Raw genomic sequence first — 19379 nt, forward strand, 5'->3', positions numbered from 1 at the left:
CGATGGCTCCGGAGATGGGGGTTGATGAGAGATCAACAGAAGAGACTGCAGGACAAAGTGGAGTACTTGGAGAATAGGTTGCGCAGGCAGAACTTGATCATGTGCCTGCCGGAGGACGTTGAGGGGGGCGGACGCTCGAGAAGCTGTTGGGTGAAGGAGTGTTTGCTTGGCCCTTGGAGGTGGACAAGGCGCTTATGAGGAAGTCGCAGAGAAACGAGCTGCTGAGGGCGATGGTGGTGCGATTGCATCGGTTCCTGCATAAGGAACAGATTTTGCGATGGGCCAGGCAGACAAGGCACTGTACGTGGATGGCAAGGCAGCGAGCTGTGTGTCTATCAGGACCTGGGTGCGGAGTTGGCCAAAAGGAGGGCGTGCTTCAACAAGGTGAAGTCGGCCCCCTTTAAGAAAGGGGTGTAGTCCGGATTGTTATACCCAGCCCTTCTGTTGGTTACGAAGGCAACTCTACTTTGGGTTGCCAGAGGAGGCGATGGAAGTTATTAGAGACAGTGGACTGGCAGGAGAATGAGGACATTGAACTCTGGAGGGGATGTTCCTATTTTGTATTTCTTCTGGTTTGTATGAACCACTTTCGTATTGTAATTGGGACTATAGCTCTATTTTGATTTTTGGGGTTTGTTTGTTTGTTTTTTGATGGGGGATGGTGGGTTGCTTTTTGCTTTCTGTTGGGTGGTGTTTGCACTGGGAGGATGGTTGAGCGGGGGGGGTGGGGGGGGGGGGGAGAGGGTCATTAGTGGGAGATGGGATGCTTGGCGCCATAGGCGGGGGCTACCAGGCTAGCTCACGGATGTGCAGTGGGGAGGTGAGCAGGTGCTGTGTGTTGATGAGGGTTGGGGACTGCTGTTTTGTTATGGGGTGAGGGAGAGGGAGGGGGGGGGATTGAAGTCTGCTGATGGGAGGGACGGTTGAAGGGTGACATGGTGAGGGTCGATGACAGTGGGCACCCAAGGGCGGGCCTGAGGAGTTACAGGGCGTAGGCTGGAGGCTGGCCTGGGAAGGGCTATGGGGGGGGGGGGGTGCCCCTGACCAGGCTGACCACATGGAATGTGAAAGAGTTGAGTGGGCCAGTCAAGAGGGACCATGTGTTTGGGCAACTGAAAAGCTTAAAGACGAACATGGCAATGATACGGGAGACGCACCTGAGGGTGGTGGATCAGACCAGGCTGAGGAAGGGGTGGGTTGGACGGGTATTTCATTCGGGGCTAGATTCCAAGGCCAGGGGAGTGGCGATTCTGATTAATAAGCGGGTGGCATTTGAAGTGGGAAGTATAGTGGCGGACCCGGGGGTCAGATAGGTTATGGTGAGCGGGATGTTGGATGGGGTGCTGGTGAACATTTATGCACTGAACTGGGACGGCGTAGAGTTTATGAGGCGGGTATTGGGGAAGATTCCTGAACTGGACTCTCATCGGCTGATTGTGGGGGGGACGGGACTTTAATACGATTATGGATCCAGGGCTGGATCGGTCATGTTCAAAACCTCCCCCCCCCCCCCGCCCCCCCATGTACACAAAAGTGTACTCCCGGATTGACTTTTTCGTCATGGGTAGGATGCTGAGTACGTGGCATAGTAGTGTCCGATCATGCCCCACACTGGGTGGATTTACGAGTGAGCAAGGAGGGGGACCACCGCCCGCACTGGAGGTTAGACGTAGGTCAATTACTAGGGGGCATAGGTTTAAGGTGAGGGGCAAGGTTTAGAGTAGATGTACGAGGCAAGTTTTTTACGCAGGGGGTAGTGGGTGCCTGGAACTCGCTACCGGAGGAGGTGGTGGAAGCAGGGACGATCGTGACATTTAAGGGGCATCTTGACAAATACATGAATAGGATGGGAATAGAGGGATACGGACCCAGGAAGTGTAGAAGATTGTAGTTTAGTCGGGCAGCATGGTCGGCACGGGCTTGGAGGGCCGAAGGGCCTGTTCCTGTGCTGTACATTTCTTTGTTCTTTGACTAGTAGCGGAGAAGGAGGTGTGTGTGCGGGTGAGGGAGGCCATTCGGCGATATGTGGAGATAAACGATACGGGGGAGGTCTCGGCAGCTACGGTATGGGAGGCGTTGAAGGCAGTGGTGAGAGGGGAGTTTATCTCGATACGGGCACAAGGAGAAGGTGGAGCAGGCGTAGATGGATAGATTAGTGAGGGAGAACCTCCAGGTAGACAGGAGGTATTCGGAGGCCCCGGAGATGGGGTTGTTGAAGGAGCGGCAGGAGCTGCAGATGGCGTTTCGGTTGCTATCTACAGGAAAGGCGGAGGGGCAGTTGAGAGGGGCGGTCTATGAATATGGGGAGAAGGCTAGCAGGATGCTAGCACACCAGCTAAGGAAACGGGAGGCGACTAGGGAGATAGGGAAAGTGAAGGATAGCGTGGGGGGGGGGAAACGATCTTCAACCGGGTGGGGGTGAACGGGATGTTTAGGGACTTTTATGGCAGGCTATACGAGTTGGAACCCCCAGCCGGGGTGGAGGGGATGAGGCGGGTTTTGGAGGGACTGGAGTTTCTGAGGGTGGAAGAAGAGCTGGTGGGGGGTCTAGGGGCCCCGATTAGGCTGTTTGAAGTGGTGGAGGGGCTGGAGGCTATGCAATCGGGCAAGGCCCCGGGGCCGGGTGGGTACACGGTGGAGTTTTATTAAAAGTTTTCAGGAGTGCTGGGGCCCTTGCTGGTAAGGGCATTTAGAGGCTAGGGAGCGAGGGGTACTCCTGCCAACGATGTCACAGGCCTTGATCTCTCATGCTGAAGCGGGATAAGGACCTGGAACAATGTGGGTCGTGCAGGCCAACCTCCCTTCTGAATGTAGATGCCAAGCTGCTGGCCAAGATCTTGGCCTCGAGAATAGAGAACTGTGTGCTAGGGGTGATAGGGGAGGTTTGTGAAAGGGAGGCAGTTAACGGCTAACATCAGAAGGCTGCTAAACTTGATTATGATGCCCTCCGAGGGAAGGGTGGTGAAGCTGGTGATTGCCATGGATGTGGAGAAGGCCTTTGGTCGGGTGGAGTGGGAGTATCTGTGGGAGGACCTGGGGCGGTTTGGGTTTGGTCAGGGTTTTGTGGACTGGGTCCGGTTGCTGTACCAGGCACCAGTGGCAAGTGTGTGGACAAACCGAGTGCGCTCGGATTATTTTAGGCTATCCTGGGGAACGAGGCAGGGATGTCCACTCTCCCCACTGTTGTTTGCCTTGGCTATAGAGCTGATGGCGCTGAGAACGTCAAAGGACTGGCGGGGATAGTGGTGGGGGGAGGGGGGTGGGTTGGTGGAGCACAGGAGAATGACCTACATCTGTATATTTTTGACCCACGGCGAGATTGGAGAGATTATGGGGATCCTAGAGGAATTCGACCGGTTACCGGGGTACAAATTGAATATGGGCAAAAACGATTCCGGCAAAGGGGCAGGAAAGGAGATTGGGGGGCGGGGGGGTCGTTTTCAGTATTTGGGAATCCAGGTGGCACAGGAGTGGGAGCAGCTACACAAGCTGAATTTGGCTCGGTTAGTGGAGCAGATGAAGGGGGACAGTCGTCACTGGCGGGGAGGGTGCAGACGGTGAAGCTCACAGTTCTCCCGAGGTTTTTGTTTGTATTTCAATGCCTGCTTATTTTTATCCCAAATACTTTTTTTTTCAGAGATTGGACACGGTGATCTCTGGGTTCGTATGGGCGAATAAATTCCTGCGGGTAAGGAAGGTGCTGCTGGAGTGGGGTCGGGGGGGTGAGGGGTGGTGGGGGGAGCTTGCCCTATTAAATTTTAGGAACTATTATTGGGCGGCGAACATAGCAATGATCAGGAAGTGGATAGTGGGGGCGGGTCGGTGTGGGAGCGGGTGGAGACGGCATCATGTAATGGCACAAGTTTACGGGCACTGGTAACGGCACGTCTGCCATTCTCGTCGGCTCAGTTCTCCACAAGCCCAGTGGTAGTGGCGGCTTTGAGGGTGTGGGGATTGTGGTGGAAGCATATGGAAGAGGAGGAAGCATCGTTATGGACACCTATTTTTGGCACTCACCGGTTTGTACCGGGGGGGCTGGATGGGGGGTTCCGGAGGTGGCAGCGAGCTGGGATCGAGCGGTTCGGGGTCCTGTTTATTGATGGCAGCTTTACGTTCTTGGAGGACTTGGAGGAGGAGTTTGGGCTGCCCGGTGGGAATGGGATCTGCTACCTGCAGGTGAGGGACTTTGCACGGAGGTAGATTTCGGCCTTTCCGCACCTACCGCCCCAGGGGATACAGGACGATGTAGTGTCGAAAACGGGAGTGGGGGAGGGGAAGGTCTCGGAAATTTATAAAGAGCTCACGGAATCGAAGGGAATCCCAACGGGAGGTAAAGTGAAAATGGGAGGAAGAGTTGGGCAAGGAATTAGAGGCGGGATTGTGGGACAATGCCTTGAGTAGGGTTGACGCGTCCTCGTCGTGTGCCAGGCTTAGCCTGATACAATTCAAGGTGGTCCACAGGGCGCATATGACTATTGCCCGTATGAGCAGGTTCTTTGAAGGGGTGGAAGTTAGGTATGGGCGGTGTGCAGGAGGACCCGCGGTTCATGCCCACATGTTTTGGGCATGTCCAAAGCTTAGGGATTCAGGCAAGGTTTTGCTGCTGCCATGTCCACTGTATTGAAGGTACGGGTGGTTCCGAGTCCAGATGTGGCAATTTTTGGTGTGTTGGAATACCCGTGAATCCAGGGGGTGAGAGAGGCTGATATTTTGGCCTTTGCCTCTCTGTTAGCCCGGAGACGGATTTTATTGGCGTTGAGGGACACCGAGCCCCCGAAAAGGATCAGTGACATGGCCGGGCTTGAGAAGATCAAGTTTGCTCTGAGAGGATCGATGCTAGGATTCACCCAGAGGTGGCAGCCGTTTATCAACCCCTTTGGGGAAAATTTCAGCTCCGACTCTCACCAACCTTTACAGATGCACCATAGAAAGCATTCTTTCTGGTTGTATCGCAGCTTGGTATGGATCCTGCTCTGCCCAAGACCGCAGGAAACTACAAAAGGTTGTGAATGTAGCCCAATCCATCACGCATACCAGCCTCCCATCCATTGACTCTGTCTACAATTCCCGCTGCCGTGGAAAGGCAGCCAGCATAATTAAGGACCCCACACACCCCGGACATACTCTCTTCCACCTTCTTCCATCGGGAAAAAAATACAAACGTTTGAGTCACGTACCAACCGAATCAAGGACAGCTTCTTCCCTGCTGCCATCAGACCTTTGAACAGATCTACCTCGTATTAAGTTGACCTTTTCTCTACACCCTAGCTATGACTGTAACATTATATTCTGCAGTCTCTCTTTCCTTCCCTCTGGACGGTATGTGTTGTCTGTTTAGCATGCAAGAAACAATGCTTTTCACTGTATACTAATACATGTGACAGTAATAAATAAAATCAAAAATTAAGCTGTCAGCAGATACAAAGGGGGGGGTGAAGGGAAAGAGGGAGGTAGGACTGTTGGTTGAGGCGGGAAATAGTTAGTAGGGAAGGGGGACTGGGGAATGTAGGCCATAGTCGCTGGTTGGGTGGCTGTTGTTTATTTTGTTTTTTCCTCTTGAAAAACAACAATTTTCATAAATGCCTTCAAAAAATATATATATTTTTTTTTTTAAAAGAAAGTTTTGCAGGAGCTGAAAATTAACATTTTGATCTTCCCTATGTGCAGTTGTGGGCTTTCACAGGACTTAATGATAGCAAGGAGCTGTTTGTGTGATTGGAGACACAGCAGGATAATCAAAGCAGAATTTGTTTTTATTTATTCATGGGATGTGGGTGTCGCCGATCTATTTATTGCCCATCCCTAATTGTCCTTGGGGGGCAGTTAAGAGTCAACTATGTTACTGTGGATCTGGGCCGCATATAGGCCAGTCCAGGTAAGGATGGCAGATTTCCTTCCGTAAACGCCATTAGTGAACCAGATGAGTTTTTACGACAATCGACAATGGTTTCATGGTCATTTTAATTCCTGACTTTTATTGCATTCAATTTTCACCATCTGCGGTGTAGAGATTTGAACCTAGGTATTTACTTTTACTTTACAAATAGATTGTTCCTGGTGATAAATTCACTTGAGTTGGTGTGCCTGCAGGGCTAGACTGAAAAGGGGAGATTGCTGCATTCCTATACCTGAAAGTATCAACGGACTGCTTACAAACACCTGTGTGACATTAATTTATCAATTAGTCAACACCCTTTCTAAATCTTTAGTGGTGGGATGGAATCCTGACTATACTGAGAGTCCTGACTTTAGACATTATGATTACTTGAAAAACCTTGCGTTATTGCTCATTCACATCTGATTCACAAATTACAGTGCACCCTCTTGAAGGCTTGTGCACCTTTGAGATGGGTTATCTCCTCTCTTCCCCCCCCCCCCTACAGAATAGTGTAGTTTTTTACCATTTAAAAAGATATACAAATAGGTATAAACAATCCAAATGCTCTTCTTGAGTACAAAGGTTTTGAGATACCTTCCCAAAGCTGACCAACATGTGATTCTAAGATAAAAGCAAATTACTGCAGATGCTGAAATCTGAAACAAAAACAAAATACTGGACAATCTCAATGGGTCTGACAGCATCTGTGCAAAGAGAACAGAGCTCACGTTTCGAATCTGGGTGACTCTTTGTCAAAGTTGGCGTGAACTGGGAATAGGGTCACATATATACTGTTGTGGGTGGTCGTGGAGCAGTGGGGCTGGATAGAGGACCCGTAATAGGTGGAGATTGACAAAGATGTGATGGACAGAAAGACAAAGATGTAAATGAGAGTAATTAAGGGTAAGAAGGGTGTTGATAGTGGCACATAAATGATTAGAATGTGTTAATGGCAGAACAATGGTAAGCAGTGTGTCAAAGGGCAAATAGGAACCGGGAACAGATGGCCCGAGTGGGGAAAAGGGAGACAATAGTGAAGGAAAAGCAGATCAATGAAGAAAAGAAAATAAATTGCTGGAAATAAAAATGGTGTGGAGGAGAGTTCACAGTCGGAAGTTGTTGAACTCAATGTTAAGTCAGGAAAGCTGTAGTGTGCCTAAGCAGAAGATGAGGTACTGTTTCTCCATGTTTGCACTGGGCATCACTGGAGCATTGCAGCAGGCCAAGGATGGACATGTGGACATGAAAACAAGACGGTGAGTTGAGATGGCAAGTGACAGGAAGGTCTGGGTCCTGCTTGCGGACCGCCCAAAGGTGTTCTGGTCACCCAGTCTGGGTTTAATCTCTCCAATGTAGAGTAGACCACATTGGCAGCAGCAAATGCAATAGACCAGATTGAAGGAGGTGCACGTGAAGCGCTGTCTCACTTGAAAAGAGTGTTTAGGCCCTTGGATCAACAGAGAGGAGGTAAAGGGGCGGATTTACACCTTCTGCAATTGCATGGGAAGGTTCCGTGGGAAGAGGGTGAGATATTGGGGATGATGGACATCTTGATCAGATTGCAGATAAATAGAAATATTAGATGGGTGCAGCATAGGTGGTGGTAGCCTGAGACTAGGTAAAAAGTTGAGTAGGAGGAGCGCAACATTTACAGAACAAGAGAAAACCTTTAAATATTTTCTTAAACATTGCTGCAAAATTTTAATTTAAAACATTGTTGAGCATACTTGTGAAAAAGTGGGGTGAATGGGGCAACTTTAAAAAGTATAAAACACAATTCTTTATTGTAAAATTGTGTTGTTGATGATATCTGTGAAAACCTAACTGAAGGTGTCTGCAGCTGTTATTTATTGAAACATTTCCAATTTGTTTCCCTACAGCACGAAAGTGAGCATAATAGTCTTCCCTCAGGCTGGAGAAGTTACTTGTCAAATTTAATTTGTTGTCTTGTCCATCTGTCATGTGGTAACACCAGTGGTAATGATGCTGGTATTATTGGCCCAGTGGGGTAGCTTTCCAGTTATTTTATTCAAGGAACTAGTTTGATTTTCACACCCAGACAGACGTCTGTCTTATTTTGAAGAGGTGAAAAAAATTAGCTTTATTACATATTTGACAGAGAGCATAAAAGTAAAAGGAATTATAAGAGCTGTTTCATTACACCCCACAATTGCCTATTGCTACTGTAAATATATAATGCACACCAGAAATACAATCACAGGGGCTGTTTAGCACAGGGCTAAATCGCTGGCTTTGAAGGCAGGCCAGCAGCACGGTTCAATTCCCGTAACAGCCTCCCCAAACAGGCACTGGAATGTGGCGACTAGGGGCTTTTCACAGTAACTTGATTTGAAGCCTACTTGTGACAATAAGCGATTTTCATTTCATTTCATTGGTTGAGTTGGTGGGTTGCATCAGCTTCTGTATGTCTTAAATGTCATCTCTTGTATGTATACGGGGCTGCTTTCGTATTCTGTCTGATGCTGAATTTCACAGCTTCAGGAGAAGCTTTGCTTCTGGTAAACCTCACAAAAAGTGGGTATATACCTCAGCTGAATAGGTAAGGTCTACTTTGACTTCATTCTTAAAGGAACTGTTTCAGTTAATATTGAAGTTAATTTACACCTTGTAGTTAATTTGGCTATGAGAGAAAGACTTTCATTTATGTGGCGTTTGGGACCTCTGACTCTCAAAGTGGTTTACCGCTTGTAGAATAAAGAGTTCATGTTAATGAGACAACGATGCTAGCATGACTGTCAGGGTCAGGTGACCAGGCGGCTCCAGGAGAGGAAGACTCCAGATTGGACTGTGTCCATATCCATATACTTACCATGAAGTCTTGTAAACAGTGCCAAATAAATCGTTTCAAGAAAAACTATACCATCTCCAATCGTACATAGGGGAAATGAAACATCATTGAAACACTGCCATCAAAGTATTTCTGAAGTACAGTTTTGTGACTTTGCTGCACAGCACAGTGGTTAGCACTGCTTCCGCACAGCGCAAGGGACCTGGGTTCAATTCCGGCCTCGGATGACTGCCGAGTTTCTACGTTCGCCCAGTGGGTTTCTTCCGGGTTCCTCCCACAGTCCACAAATGTGCAGGTTAGGTGGATTGGCCGTGCTAAATTGACCCTTAGTGCCCAAAAGGTTAGGTGGGGTTACTGGGTTATGGGATGGGGGCGTGAGCCTAGGTAGAGTGCTCATTCAGAGGGTCGGTGCAGACGTGATGGGCCGAATGGCCTCCTTTTGCAATGTAGGGATTCTAAGGATTCTATGAAATCATTTCCTTTCTGTTTATGCCTTTTGCTCTCCCTGATAGCACACATTTGCTTGATTAGCAGATTTACAGTTCACACCTGGTATAAAGTAAGAGACAAACGCAACACTTCCAGGAGGAAATACGATCACCTTTCCAGTGGAAAGGAACTGGAGGGGGCACAGAAGTTTTTTGAACTTAGAATCATAGAATCTCTAAAGTGCAGAAGGAGGCCATTTGGCCCATCGAGTCTAGGAGAGTGGGCAATGAAGTGGCAAATGAAATACAATGTGGAAAAGTGTGAGGTTATGCACTTTGGAAGGAGGAATTTAGGCATAGACTTTTCTAAATGGGGAAATGCTTATGAAATCAGGTGCACAAAGGGACTTGGGAGTCCTTGTTCATGATTCTCTTAAGGTTAACGTGCAGGTTCAGTCGGCAGTGAAGAAGGCAAATGCAATGTTAGCATTCATGTCAAGAGGGCTAGAATACAAGAGCAGGGATGTACTTCTGAGGCTGTATAAGGCTCTGGTCAGACCCCATTTGGAGTATTGTGAGCAGTTTTGGGCCCCGTATCTAAGGAAGGATGTGCTGGCCTTGGAAAGGGTCCAGAGGAGGTTCACAAGAATGATCCCCGGAATGAAGAGCTTTTCTTATGAGGAACGGTTGAGGACTCTGGGTCTGTACTCGTTGGAGTTTAGAAGGATGAGGGGGGATCTTATTGAAACTTACAGGATACTGCGAGGCCTGGATAGAGTGGATGTGGAGAGGGTGTTTCCACTTGTAGGAAAAACTAGTTCCAGAGGACATCTCAGACTAAAGGGACGATCCTTTAAAACAGTGATGAGGAGGAATTTCTTCAGCCAGAGGGCGGTGAATCTGTGGAACTCTTTGCTGCAGAGGCCAAATCACTGAATGTCTTTACGACAGAGATAGATAGGTTTTTGATTGTTAAGGGGATCAGGGGTTATGGGGAGAAGGCAGGAGAATGGGGATGAGAAAATATCACCCATGATTGAATGGCGGAGCAGACTCGATGGGACGAGTGGCCTAATTCTGCTCCTATGCTTTATGGTCTAGTCTGCACCAACTCTCTGAAAGAACACTCTGCCTAGACCCATCCCTGTCCTATCCTCGCAACCCCAGTTAAACTGCACATCTTTGGACACTAAGGGAAAATTTAGCATAGCCAATCCACCAGACCTGCATATTATCCCCGTGTCTGTGTGCATTTCCTCCGAGTCCTTTGGATTGTGGAAAGAATCCGCAGCTCTCGGAGGAAACCCACACAGACACTGGGATTACGTGCAGACTCCACAGTCACCCAAGGTCTGAATCGAACCCTGTCGCTGTGGGGCAGCAGTGATAACCACTGTGCCACCCCTAGAATCCATAGGTTCCACCAGGGCAACTCAGTTCCTGCCCTCATTACAGCCTTGGTTCAAACATGGACAGAAGAGCTGAACTCAAGAGGTAAGGTGAGAATGACTGCCCCTGAAATCAAGGCAACATTTGAGTGTGGCATCAAGGAGCCCAAGCAAAATTGTAGTCAATGGGAATCAGGGAAAACCCTCCACTGGCTGGAGTCATACCTGGCACAAAGGAAATGGTTGTGGTCATTGGAAGTCAATCATCTCAGTCCTGGGCCATTGTGGCAGGAATTCCTCAGGATAGTGTCCTAGGTCCAAATATGTTCAGCTGCTTCATCAATGATCTTTCCTCCATCATAAAGTCAGAATTGGGGATGTTTGCAGATAATTCCCCCAGTTCAGGATCATTTACGACTCCTCATACTGAAGCAGTCCATGCCAAAATGCAGCAAAACCTGGACAATATTCAGGCTTGGGCTAAGTGGCAAGTAACATTTGTGCCACACAAATGCCAGGCAATGACCATCTCCAGCAAAAGAGAATCTAGCTGTCTCTCCTTGACATGGCATTACTGTCACTGAATTCTCCATTATCGACATTCTGTGGATTACCATTGACCAGAAACCGAACTGGACTAGCCATTTAAATACTGTGGCAACAAGAGCAGCTCAGAGACTGAGAATTCTGTGGAGAGCAATCCACCTGACTCCCCAAAGCCTGTCCATCATCTAAAAGACACAAGTCGGGAGTGGATGAGTGTGGCACCAACAACACTCAAGAAACTTGGCACCATCCAGGACAAAGTAACTCATTTGATTGGCACTCCAATCACCATCTTAAACATTCACTCCCTCCACCATCAATGCATAATGATATAATTGTGTACCATCTACAAGACACACTGCAGCAATTCACTAAGACTCCTTTGACAGCACCTTTCAAACCCATGATAAACACAAAGGCAAGCAGATGTATGGAAACACCACCACCTGCAAGTTCTCCCCAAGTCACAAACCATCTTGACTTGGAACTATATTGCAGTTCCTTCACTGACATTGGGTCAAAATCGTGAACCTCTCTTCCCAAAAGGACCATGGACTGCAGGGGTTCAAAGATGGTAGCATACCACCATCTTCCCAGGAACGATTAAGAATGGGCAGAGGAGGACTTTCAATGAAACACACAGCACTTCAGCATGGGGCCCCGACAATGGGGTGGTCCCATGCGGAGAGCGGACTGTTGTGGTGGGAACACCATGGGAACGCCAATCAGAGCCTTGGTAACTCTAAATTTGCTGATAGGTCTATCAGCAGGCAAAGAGAACAACATCGCCCCTTTAGAGCAGAAACACATTTGCCAGATGTTGATAGGTGGTGCAGTCTTCGAACAGTTAAGACACAGATCTCCTGAATTTATGTGAAGTTTCTGAGCTTTCATCGAGTAAAGCAGCAGCCAAGATTCTGACATTCAGTCTGGTGGGCAGCCTGAGACAAACGTGAGGTCACCGACTTAACATCGGGGTGCAAGGCGGAAAGACTTTAGCAAGGCGAGGAGCAGGCACTAGCCAACGGCCATTGAAGGGCAACTCGCAACCTCTAGGGCTAAGGAGAGTAGGTGGGTAGCCAACTAAAAAGAACAGAGGCCACCAGGCAGATATCCAGCAGCAGCAGCCACGCAGCTAGCCAGGAGCACACGTGGTCGTCAAGGGTCGAGGCTCAAGGCCGGTCACCTGAGTGAGAGCAGAGAGGTGAGCAGAGCAGCAGATGACAGGTGTGAAGAAGGCCAGACAAGTGTCGGTGTTGTGTCTCTGGGAATCAGGGAGTAGCAGCCAGCAGGAGCGCAGTGACTTGACCAGATCCTGAGGCCAACTGTGCAGCAGGACTGAGAACGAGAGGGCTGGGCAACAATGGCGAGAGAGAGCAGAGGCCAGGCCAGATAGCCAACAGAAACAGACAAGCAGCCAGCCAGGAGCACACTCGATCATCGAGGCTCAAGGCCCGGCCACCCGAGCGAGAGCCGAGCAGCTGTTGGGAAGTATAAAGCTAAGCAACAGCATTGTGCCCCGGGGAATCGGGGCACAGCAAGTGGGAGCGGGGTGACTCGAACCAGAGCCAGGCGCCAGCCAGGCGGCAGAGCTGAGAGTTAGTGCTGGGCTGGGCAGCAATCGGACTGGGCAATGAGGGTATGATTTTGGGTTTCGGTGTGAAACATTGTGTGAGCTAATAGTGGGCAGTGTCAGATGGGCATTGACATAATTGGGGCAGGGCTCAACATCATGGGGGAGGGCTAAATGTTATTGGGGGAGGGTCGCCATGTCCCCATGGGCCGGATGTGACTTGGGGCCCCCCCAGAAAGAGGGAGAGCGCAGGGCCCTCAAAAGTGTATGTCCACCTTTTGAGGATGGGCCTAGCCCAGCAACGCCCAAATCCCACAAAAAATGAATACAATACAAGAGTTTGATAAATAGAACTCATTTGGCATTTGTACTCCATGTCATGACTGCAAGTATAAACATGAGAGAAACCACTGCATAAATGAACGTATAGAGTGGAATTTTCCATTAATGAGACTATGTGCGCCTTCCCCATTGGCTAGAATGACGGGAACTCACCCCAGCTTGGCAGCTCATTAATTATACACAGGCGAGCACGAGTCGAATCACCTCGTGGGACGGGAGCTGATCAACCTGCCCACTGTCAGCTGGCAGAACTGAAGGTCCGGGCACTATATGTAAATGTCAGTCCAACACATACATCTCCCTCTCTCCAGACCACCTGTCTTCTGTAGACCATTACAGATGTCTAGCAACCAGAAGAACAAGGCTTGTAGCCTCAAGAAGAAGCCTAGCCTTACCCAGCAGACCATCGAGGCCTTGACCAGAAGAGTGATGGTGCACTGGCATGTCCATAATCCAGCCTGGGAGGCTGTCACAGAGCAGATCAGCGTGTCTGGCATCCTTGCCCGAAATGCCATCCAATGCAGGAAGAGGATGAATGATTTCATCTGTTCCGGCAGGCTAAGTCATCCTTCAACTCCCTCCAATATCAAACTCTCATCAGGCATCCTGCACTCAAATGGCTGCACTTTTCAGGGATCTCACACATCCATTAGTGGGGACATATCACCACTCATTCTCTCACGGAGACTTTCACATCACCACCACTCCATCCATTATGCAGCTCACACTCCATCCTCTGACCCTTCTTGTAAAGGCTCACTGCACACAGGGGACATGATTCGCACCCAACCTCTGTTCCATCCCATCTCATCACTGACTGATACACAATAGGTGCACCAGATGACAGCCCAGGAGGGGGAATGGCCGACATCATTATCCATACTGAGTTCAAGGAGACCAGCCAAACTGGTTGGGGAGGACAGGGCTTGCTCCTGTGGGAAAGGGGAGATCGACCTCTCCAGCAACTTAGAACAGATCACAGCTCCATCACTTCATTAATTCCGAACAATCACGGTGAGTCACATGCAGTCTCATCAAATGAAGCTTTATTCTCTATTTTCTGGGCACCAGCAGATCAAGGCCCACAAGGCAGTTGCGCATGAGTCTGGAAGAACTGTCACAGCGCTCACCTGCACCCTCTACTAGTGCAGAGCCACACACCCCTCAATGGGGCACAGCTCTCGATTAGACCCAGGCTCACTTTATGGAGACTACCTCACTGACACTTCCCTGCAGCAGTTGGAAGCAGGGACAGCCCAGGTCTCTGGCAATCGGAGGGCTGCTGGAGACCAGCCACCCACTCAGTCCATCTGGTGAGGAGTCTCTGGAAGTGGCTGTCAACCTAATATTGGAGATGCAGCGACATGTGCCGGAACATCAGGCAGAGATTCGATAGTCACTCAGCAGACTAGAGCAAACAATATAGGAATTTGTCCGCATTCTGTCTGATGCCGTGGCTCTAAAATACAAGCACCTCAAAGTGACCATGGGAAGGTTGGCGATCACCATGGAGACCTTAGTCCAACAGGTCTTTCCACATTTGCTCTTGGCCCTGCAATCCATGACTACACACCCTGGTGGACACCATCAGGGTGTAGGCGAGTGGGGATGAAGCACCTTGACCTCCCTCCGGGTACACCATCTCCTGCAGGAGTCAGGCCGGGGTCCTTGGACACTCAGAGAGAATGAGCATCAGGCGAACACCTGAAGGGCCTCCCCTCAGGCCACTCCCAAAGATGTTCAGCGGCTCACAGTTCCATCCACCTGTGACCCCATCTGCTCCCGCTGCGCAGACCATCGAGGCATCTTCTGCCCCTGATCGGCCCTCCAGACCTTCAGCCACCAGGGGACATCCGGAAAGGGCATCACAGACATCAGGACGCCTCCACCTCTGCTGCAGATGTTGGCGCTGCGTCCAGGAGTAGCTGTAGATTTAGTAAATAGGAGACTCTTCTATGATAAACCGTATGGCTGATGAGTTGCTTCTTTTGTGTGAGTCTCTCCTCCTGACTTTCATGCTCATGCTCTGGCTCCCTGTTACCACATCCCTCAGGCGGGACCTTCTGAAGGTTCTGCAATCGGTATCGCCTCTTCCTCCCTTGCCTCCTCCATTGCATTAGGAAAGATAGCATTGAATCCTGGATCTATTTGCTCTTTTGCTTTCTCTCTGAAATGAAACATTGAAGACAAGAATGGTTAACGGGTTGATAAAGTGAAACTCTGAATATGAAACCGATGGGATATGTAAGGGTCCATAGCTTTTCCTGCCCTACTTGTAGCCTTGTACCTGAGACGCTGGCACACACTTTGAGGCAACCAAGATGCTATCTTAGAAATGTGACATCAGGGGCCCTGCACAGCATGATAAGGTGTCAATGAGATGAACGACCTAAACCAGCTCTCTGCTCCAATCTCTTATGTGGCATACTGATGACCAATCAGTTGATCATGATCAATGAATGGATGCCGTATGGCTCATTGTGAATGCCAATTCTGCTGAACACATGACTGGCCTTCATTGGTGGAATGCCATTTATGATGCAGCTGTGCCTCCTTCACTAGTGCCTGCATTCTCAAAGTCTACATTCCTCGTTGTTACTCAAGATGCAGTGACTGTGGTGTGAAACCAGAGTTCTGACTATCTCTTTAACAGCGATAATGAAGGTATCTGCTTTCAGTTGCCTTCTTTAAAAGGAGGTTTTCCTCCTTTCTAACTAAGGTCACTCCTGTTCACTCTTGTCGCACCAACACGTTAAGAGGGCACCCCCAGAAGTGGCCCCATAGCCCAGCAGTGCGCTCCTCCCACACTGCCTCAGACCCCTCCCACTCAGACTCACTGTTATTTTCATTTTTAGTCAGCACCATTACTGTGGTACAGCAAGTTGGTGGTTCTTCACTTTTATTTTCTAATGGAATTCGACAAATTCGCTCCTTCTCTGTGTGTCAAATATACATCTACAACCTCACGATGTGAAGGCAGAACTTCCTCCTGTTGTTCTCAAGTCTTCCCCCAACAATACAGTTTAGCTCAGTTGGCTGGACAGCTAGTTTGTGATGCAGAGCGAGGCCAACAGAGTGGGTTCAATTCCCGTACCAGCTGAGGTTATTCATGAAGGCCCGCCTTCTCAACCTTGCCCCTCACCTGAGGTGTGGTGACCCTCAGGTTAAATCACCACCAGTCAGTTCTCCCCCTCAAAGGGGAAAGCAGCCTATGGTCATCTCGACTTGTGTCTCTCAATGTGGATAATGATGTGATGAACATGTCACTGCCTGGTCCATGCCTATGGTCATCTAGGACTATGGCGACTTTACCTTTTATTTGTTGGGCAATGATGAGTGTTTATGTTACATATATATATATAGATATTTTATGATCATATTTGAAAGCAGTGCTCACAGTGCTGTGAGCTAAAATATAATTATTGCTCAGATATTTTAATGTTTCTTCTTCTTCGATTCTGAAACACAATGTGATTAAAGGCACGTATCCAACCTCTGTTAGTGATATTCTGGGCAGCGGAAACCAGCGAGGAATATGATCAATGGGAGCCATTTCACATTTCTTTGTAAAAAAGTAGATAATTTAATGCGAAGAAAGTCATTTTTGAAATATCAGATGTCATTTTGGACAATAAAAATCGACTTTGATAAATGCACAAAATACATATGGCCCCACAAAACCTTTTCAACTCGCCGTGCTATTTAAAACCTCTTTCCTGATCCTCATGCACCATTCTCATATTTCTTTTCTTTGAGTGCAGAGTGTCACCAATGAGTGCTGTTCAAGGGTGATATTGTTATTACAAGTCATTTGGAACATTTTTACAATTTTAGCAAGTGCAAGGAAACAACTTTCTTCTGGTAGCTGTGCACAGCTGAGCGCTCAGATAACAACTCTCATTACCAAGTGGAAGCAGTGACCGCACAGCTGGAGCCTTGTGTCTCTCAATGTGGATAATGATGTGAGAACATGTCACTGCCTGGTCCATGCCGATTAGACTTAATTACAGACGAACAAGAAATTTCAAGGAACACAATATGTGATGAACAGCAAAAAAAGGGATTAACACGTTAAGTTCAGCACAGGAACAGGACTCGCCTAACTCACAACAGGCAGATGCGAATGGGGGTGGGTGGGGGGGGTCGATGATATTGTGAGGAGGTGTTAACAATTAAAAATCAAAATGTACCCATTTCTCACATATGCAGCTGCTGCCATTTTTTTGCATTCATCACAGCCGAGACACTGCTGACCACCCTGGAGTCAAGTCACCTGCTGGGAAAGTTGAAAAACAGATTTTAAAAAGCTAGGCCAGGAAGGGAACAAAATGCCAGGAACATTCCATTCTATTCCCATTGGATGATTAAAACCTGTCCATGATATATTAATTGATGTTATTACGGAAATCAGCATTCATTGTACGAGTTTGCATTCTGCTTCACAACAACACTATTCTCTGGGAAAAGGAGAATTGCCTTAACATTCAAGAAGCCCTGACATAACTTGTGTGCATGATCCCTGATCCTCCCTAACATATCCAGTGAAATTATTGGTCCACAGGATCACAATCTAGTCCCTGCAATATTTTATAAACCTCAAGGTGTGGCATGATGGTTAGCACTGTGGCCTCACAGCGCCAGGGACCTGGGTTCAATTCCAGACTTGGGTGACTGCGGAGTTTGCACGTTCCCCCTCCCCGTGTCTGTGTGGGTTTCCTCTGGATGCTCTGGTTTCCTCCCACTGTCCAAACATGTGCAGGTTAGGTGGATTGATGATGCTAAATTGCCCCTTATTGTCCAAACATGTGCAGATTAGGTGGGATTCTGGGGATAGGCACACCAACCCCCTCCCCCCTCTCCACCCTAAGTATGGTGCTCTTTCAGAGGGTCAGTGCTGACTCAATGGGCCGAATTACTTCTTTTTACACTAGGAATTCTATGGTCTATTCTATGGTTCAATCAATATGGTTCAACTCGACAGTCAGCCCTCCATCCCTGCCAAATGTACCTTGCTGGTGGCTACTCTGGTTGAACTTTAGGCCTCAGTGTATTCCCACCTCTGAATCGGAAGGTCTTGGGTTCAAGTCCCACTCCAAGACTTGATCACAAATACCAGGCTGACTGTCATTGGCCACCAGTGGGATCTTCCAGTCCTGCCAATGTCTATGGCATTTTGCATGGTTTGTCTGTCCTGCCACCCAGCAACCCGCCTTTGTGGAAGGGGGGGGAGGAGAACTCTGTTAGTTAGGAAGGCACGGACAGCGCTGAGGGCCCGGGTTCAATCCCGGCCCTGGGTCACTGTCCGTGAGGAGTTTGCACATTCTCCACATGTCTGCGTGGGTCTCACCCCCACAACCCAAAAACGATGTGCAGGGTAGGTGGATTGGCCACGATAAATTGCCCCTTAATTGGAAAAAATAATTGGATACTCTAAATTTATTTTAAAAATAAGTTGGTTGCAAAGTTCTTTCGGACATCCTGAGGTCATGAAAGGTGATACAATAAATGTAAATTTTTTCTTACCTTATTTCTTTCCAGTAGTTGGATGTTCATTTGGTGGTCCGCGGATTGCCTTGTTTAAATTTGGCACGGAAAACCTCAAAAGTATAGGGCCGTTTTGCCACAGGAACGGGCAGCTGGCCAGCACGCTCTGCAAGTTGGTAACCCAAAAGGTGACCCCTTTTGGTGTGCAAACGTTTGCTCTATGATAGAATAAACTGACCCTGGGTAATACTCAAGCATGGTGCCTGGGACTGTGTCTTTCAAGCATTTTTGTACAAACGACCCTTGAGCATATGATCACACTCCCAGATAGCCCTTGTGTTAACTTAAACAAAAATAGTGTAATTTGTCTAAAGGAAGGATGGGCCCCTCATTCTATCAAAAGATGAATGAGACTACAGCATCAAATGTGTTGGTTATATAGCAAATACAGTAATACAGGAAATACAGATGTCGTAAAACACTGTTCACAATACATAATCCCAGTTGAACCAATTGACTCAAATTTGAATAAGGCATTTGAGCTGGTGACCTGGCTGGCTTGACAGCCACAGGCGATGTGCAGTCTGAAAATAAAAATAGAATTTCACTCTTAAATTAAGGAAAGCAACCACTTGTTCGAAAACCAATTTCCAGGCAATATCTGGAATGCCGCTAAAAAGACAGCACAAAAGATATTTCTCGTAAGGCTGAGGATGGTGTGATAATTGACTATTACAACCAATCTCCAATGCATGTATTCTTTCACACTTCACCCGTGTCTTATTAATGTAGAGACAGACATCAAAAATCTATGAAATCTGACAGCACAGATTACATTTCAGTATAATTTAGTCACTCATTGCTCCACTTTATTATTGGATACAGCCCTTTAGTTTTAGCATGCAATAATATGCCGGAATGTCTGTCTACA

At 48.2% G+C, this 19379-nt stretch overlaps 1 protein-coding gene across 1 annotated transcript in view; it reads left to right on the forward strand.

Annotated features, from left to right (window-relative positions):
• The window catches only part of dph2 (diphthamide biosynthesis 2), a 46013-nt gene that overhangs the window by 17384 nt on the left and 9250 nt on the right, over positions 1-19379 (forward strand). Inside the window, exon 7 of the mRNA XM_072510709.1 lies at positions 3638-3688. Coding sequence (XP_072366810.1) covers positions 3638-3678 — 41 coding nt within the window. The 3' untranslated portion in view covers positions 3679-3688. The remainder of the gene's footprint in view (positions 1-3637; positions 3689-19379) is intronic.

The sequence above is a fragment of the Scyliorhinus torazame genome, chromosome 7 (assembly GCF_047496885.1).
Source record: "Scyliorhinus torazame isolate Kashiwa2021f chromosome 7, sScyTor2.1, whole genome shotgun sequence".
NCBI classification, from domain to species: Eukaryota; Metazoa; Chordata; class Chondrichthyes; order Carcharhiniformes; family Scyliorhinidae; genus Scyliorhinus; species Scyliorhinus torazame.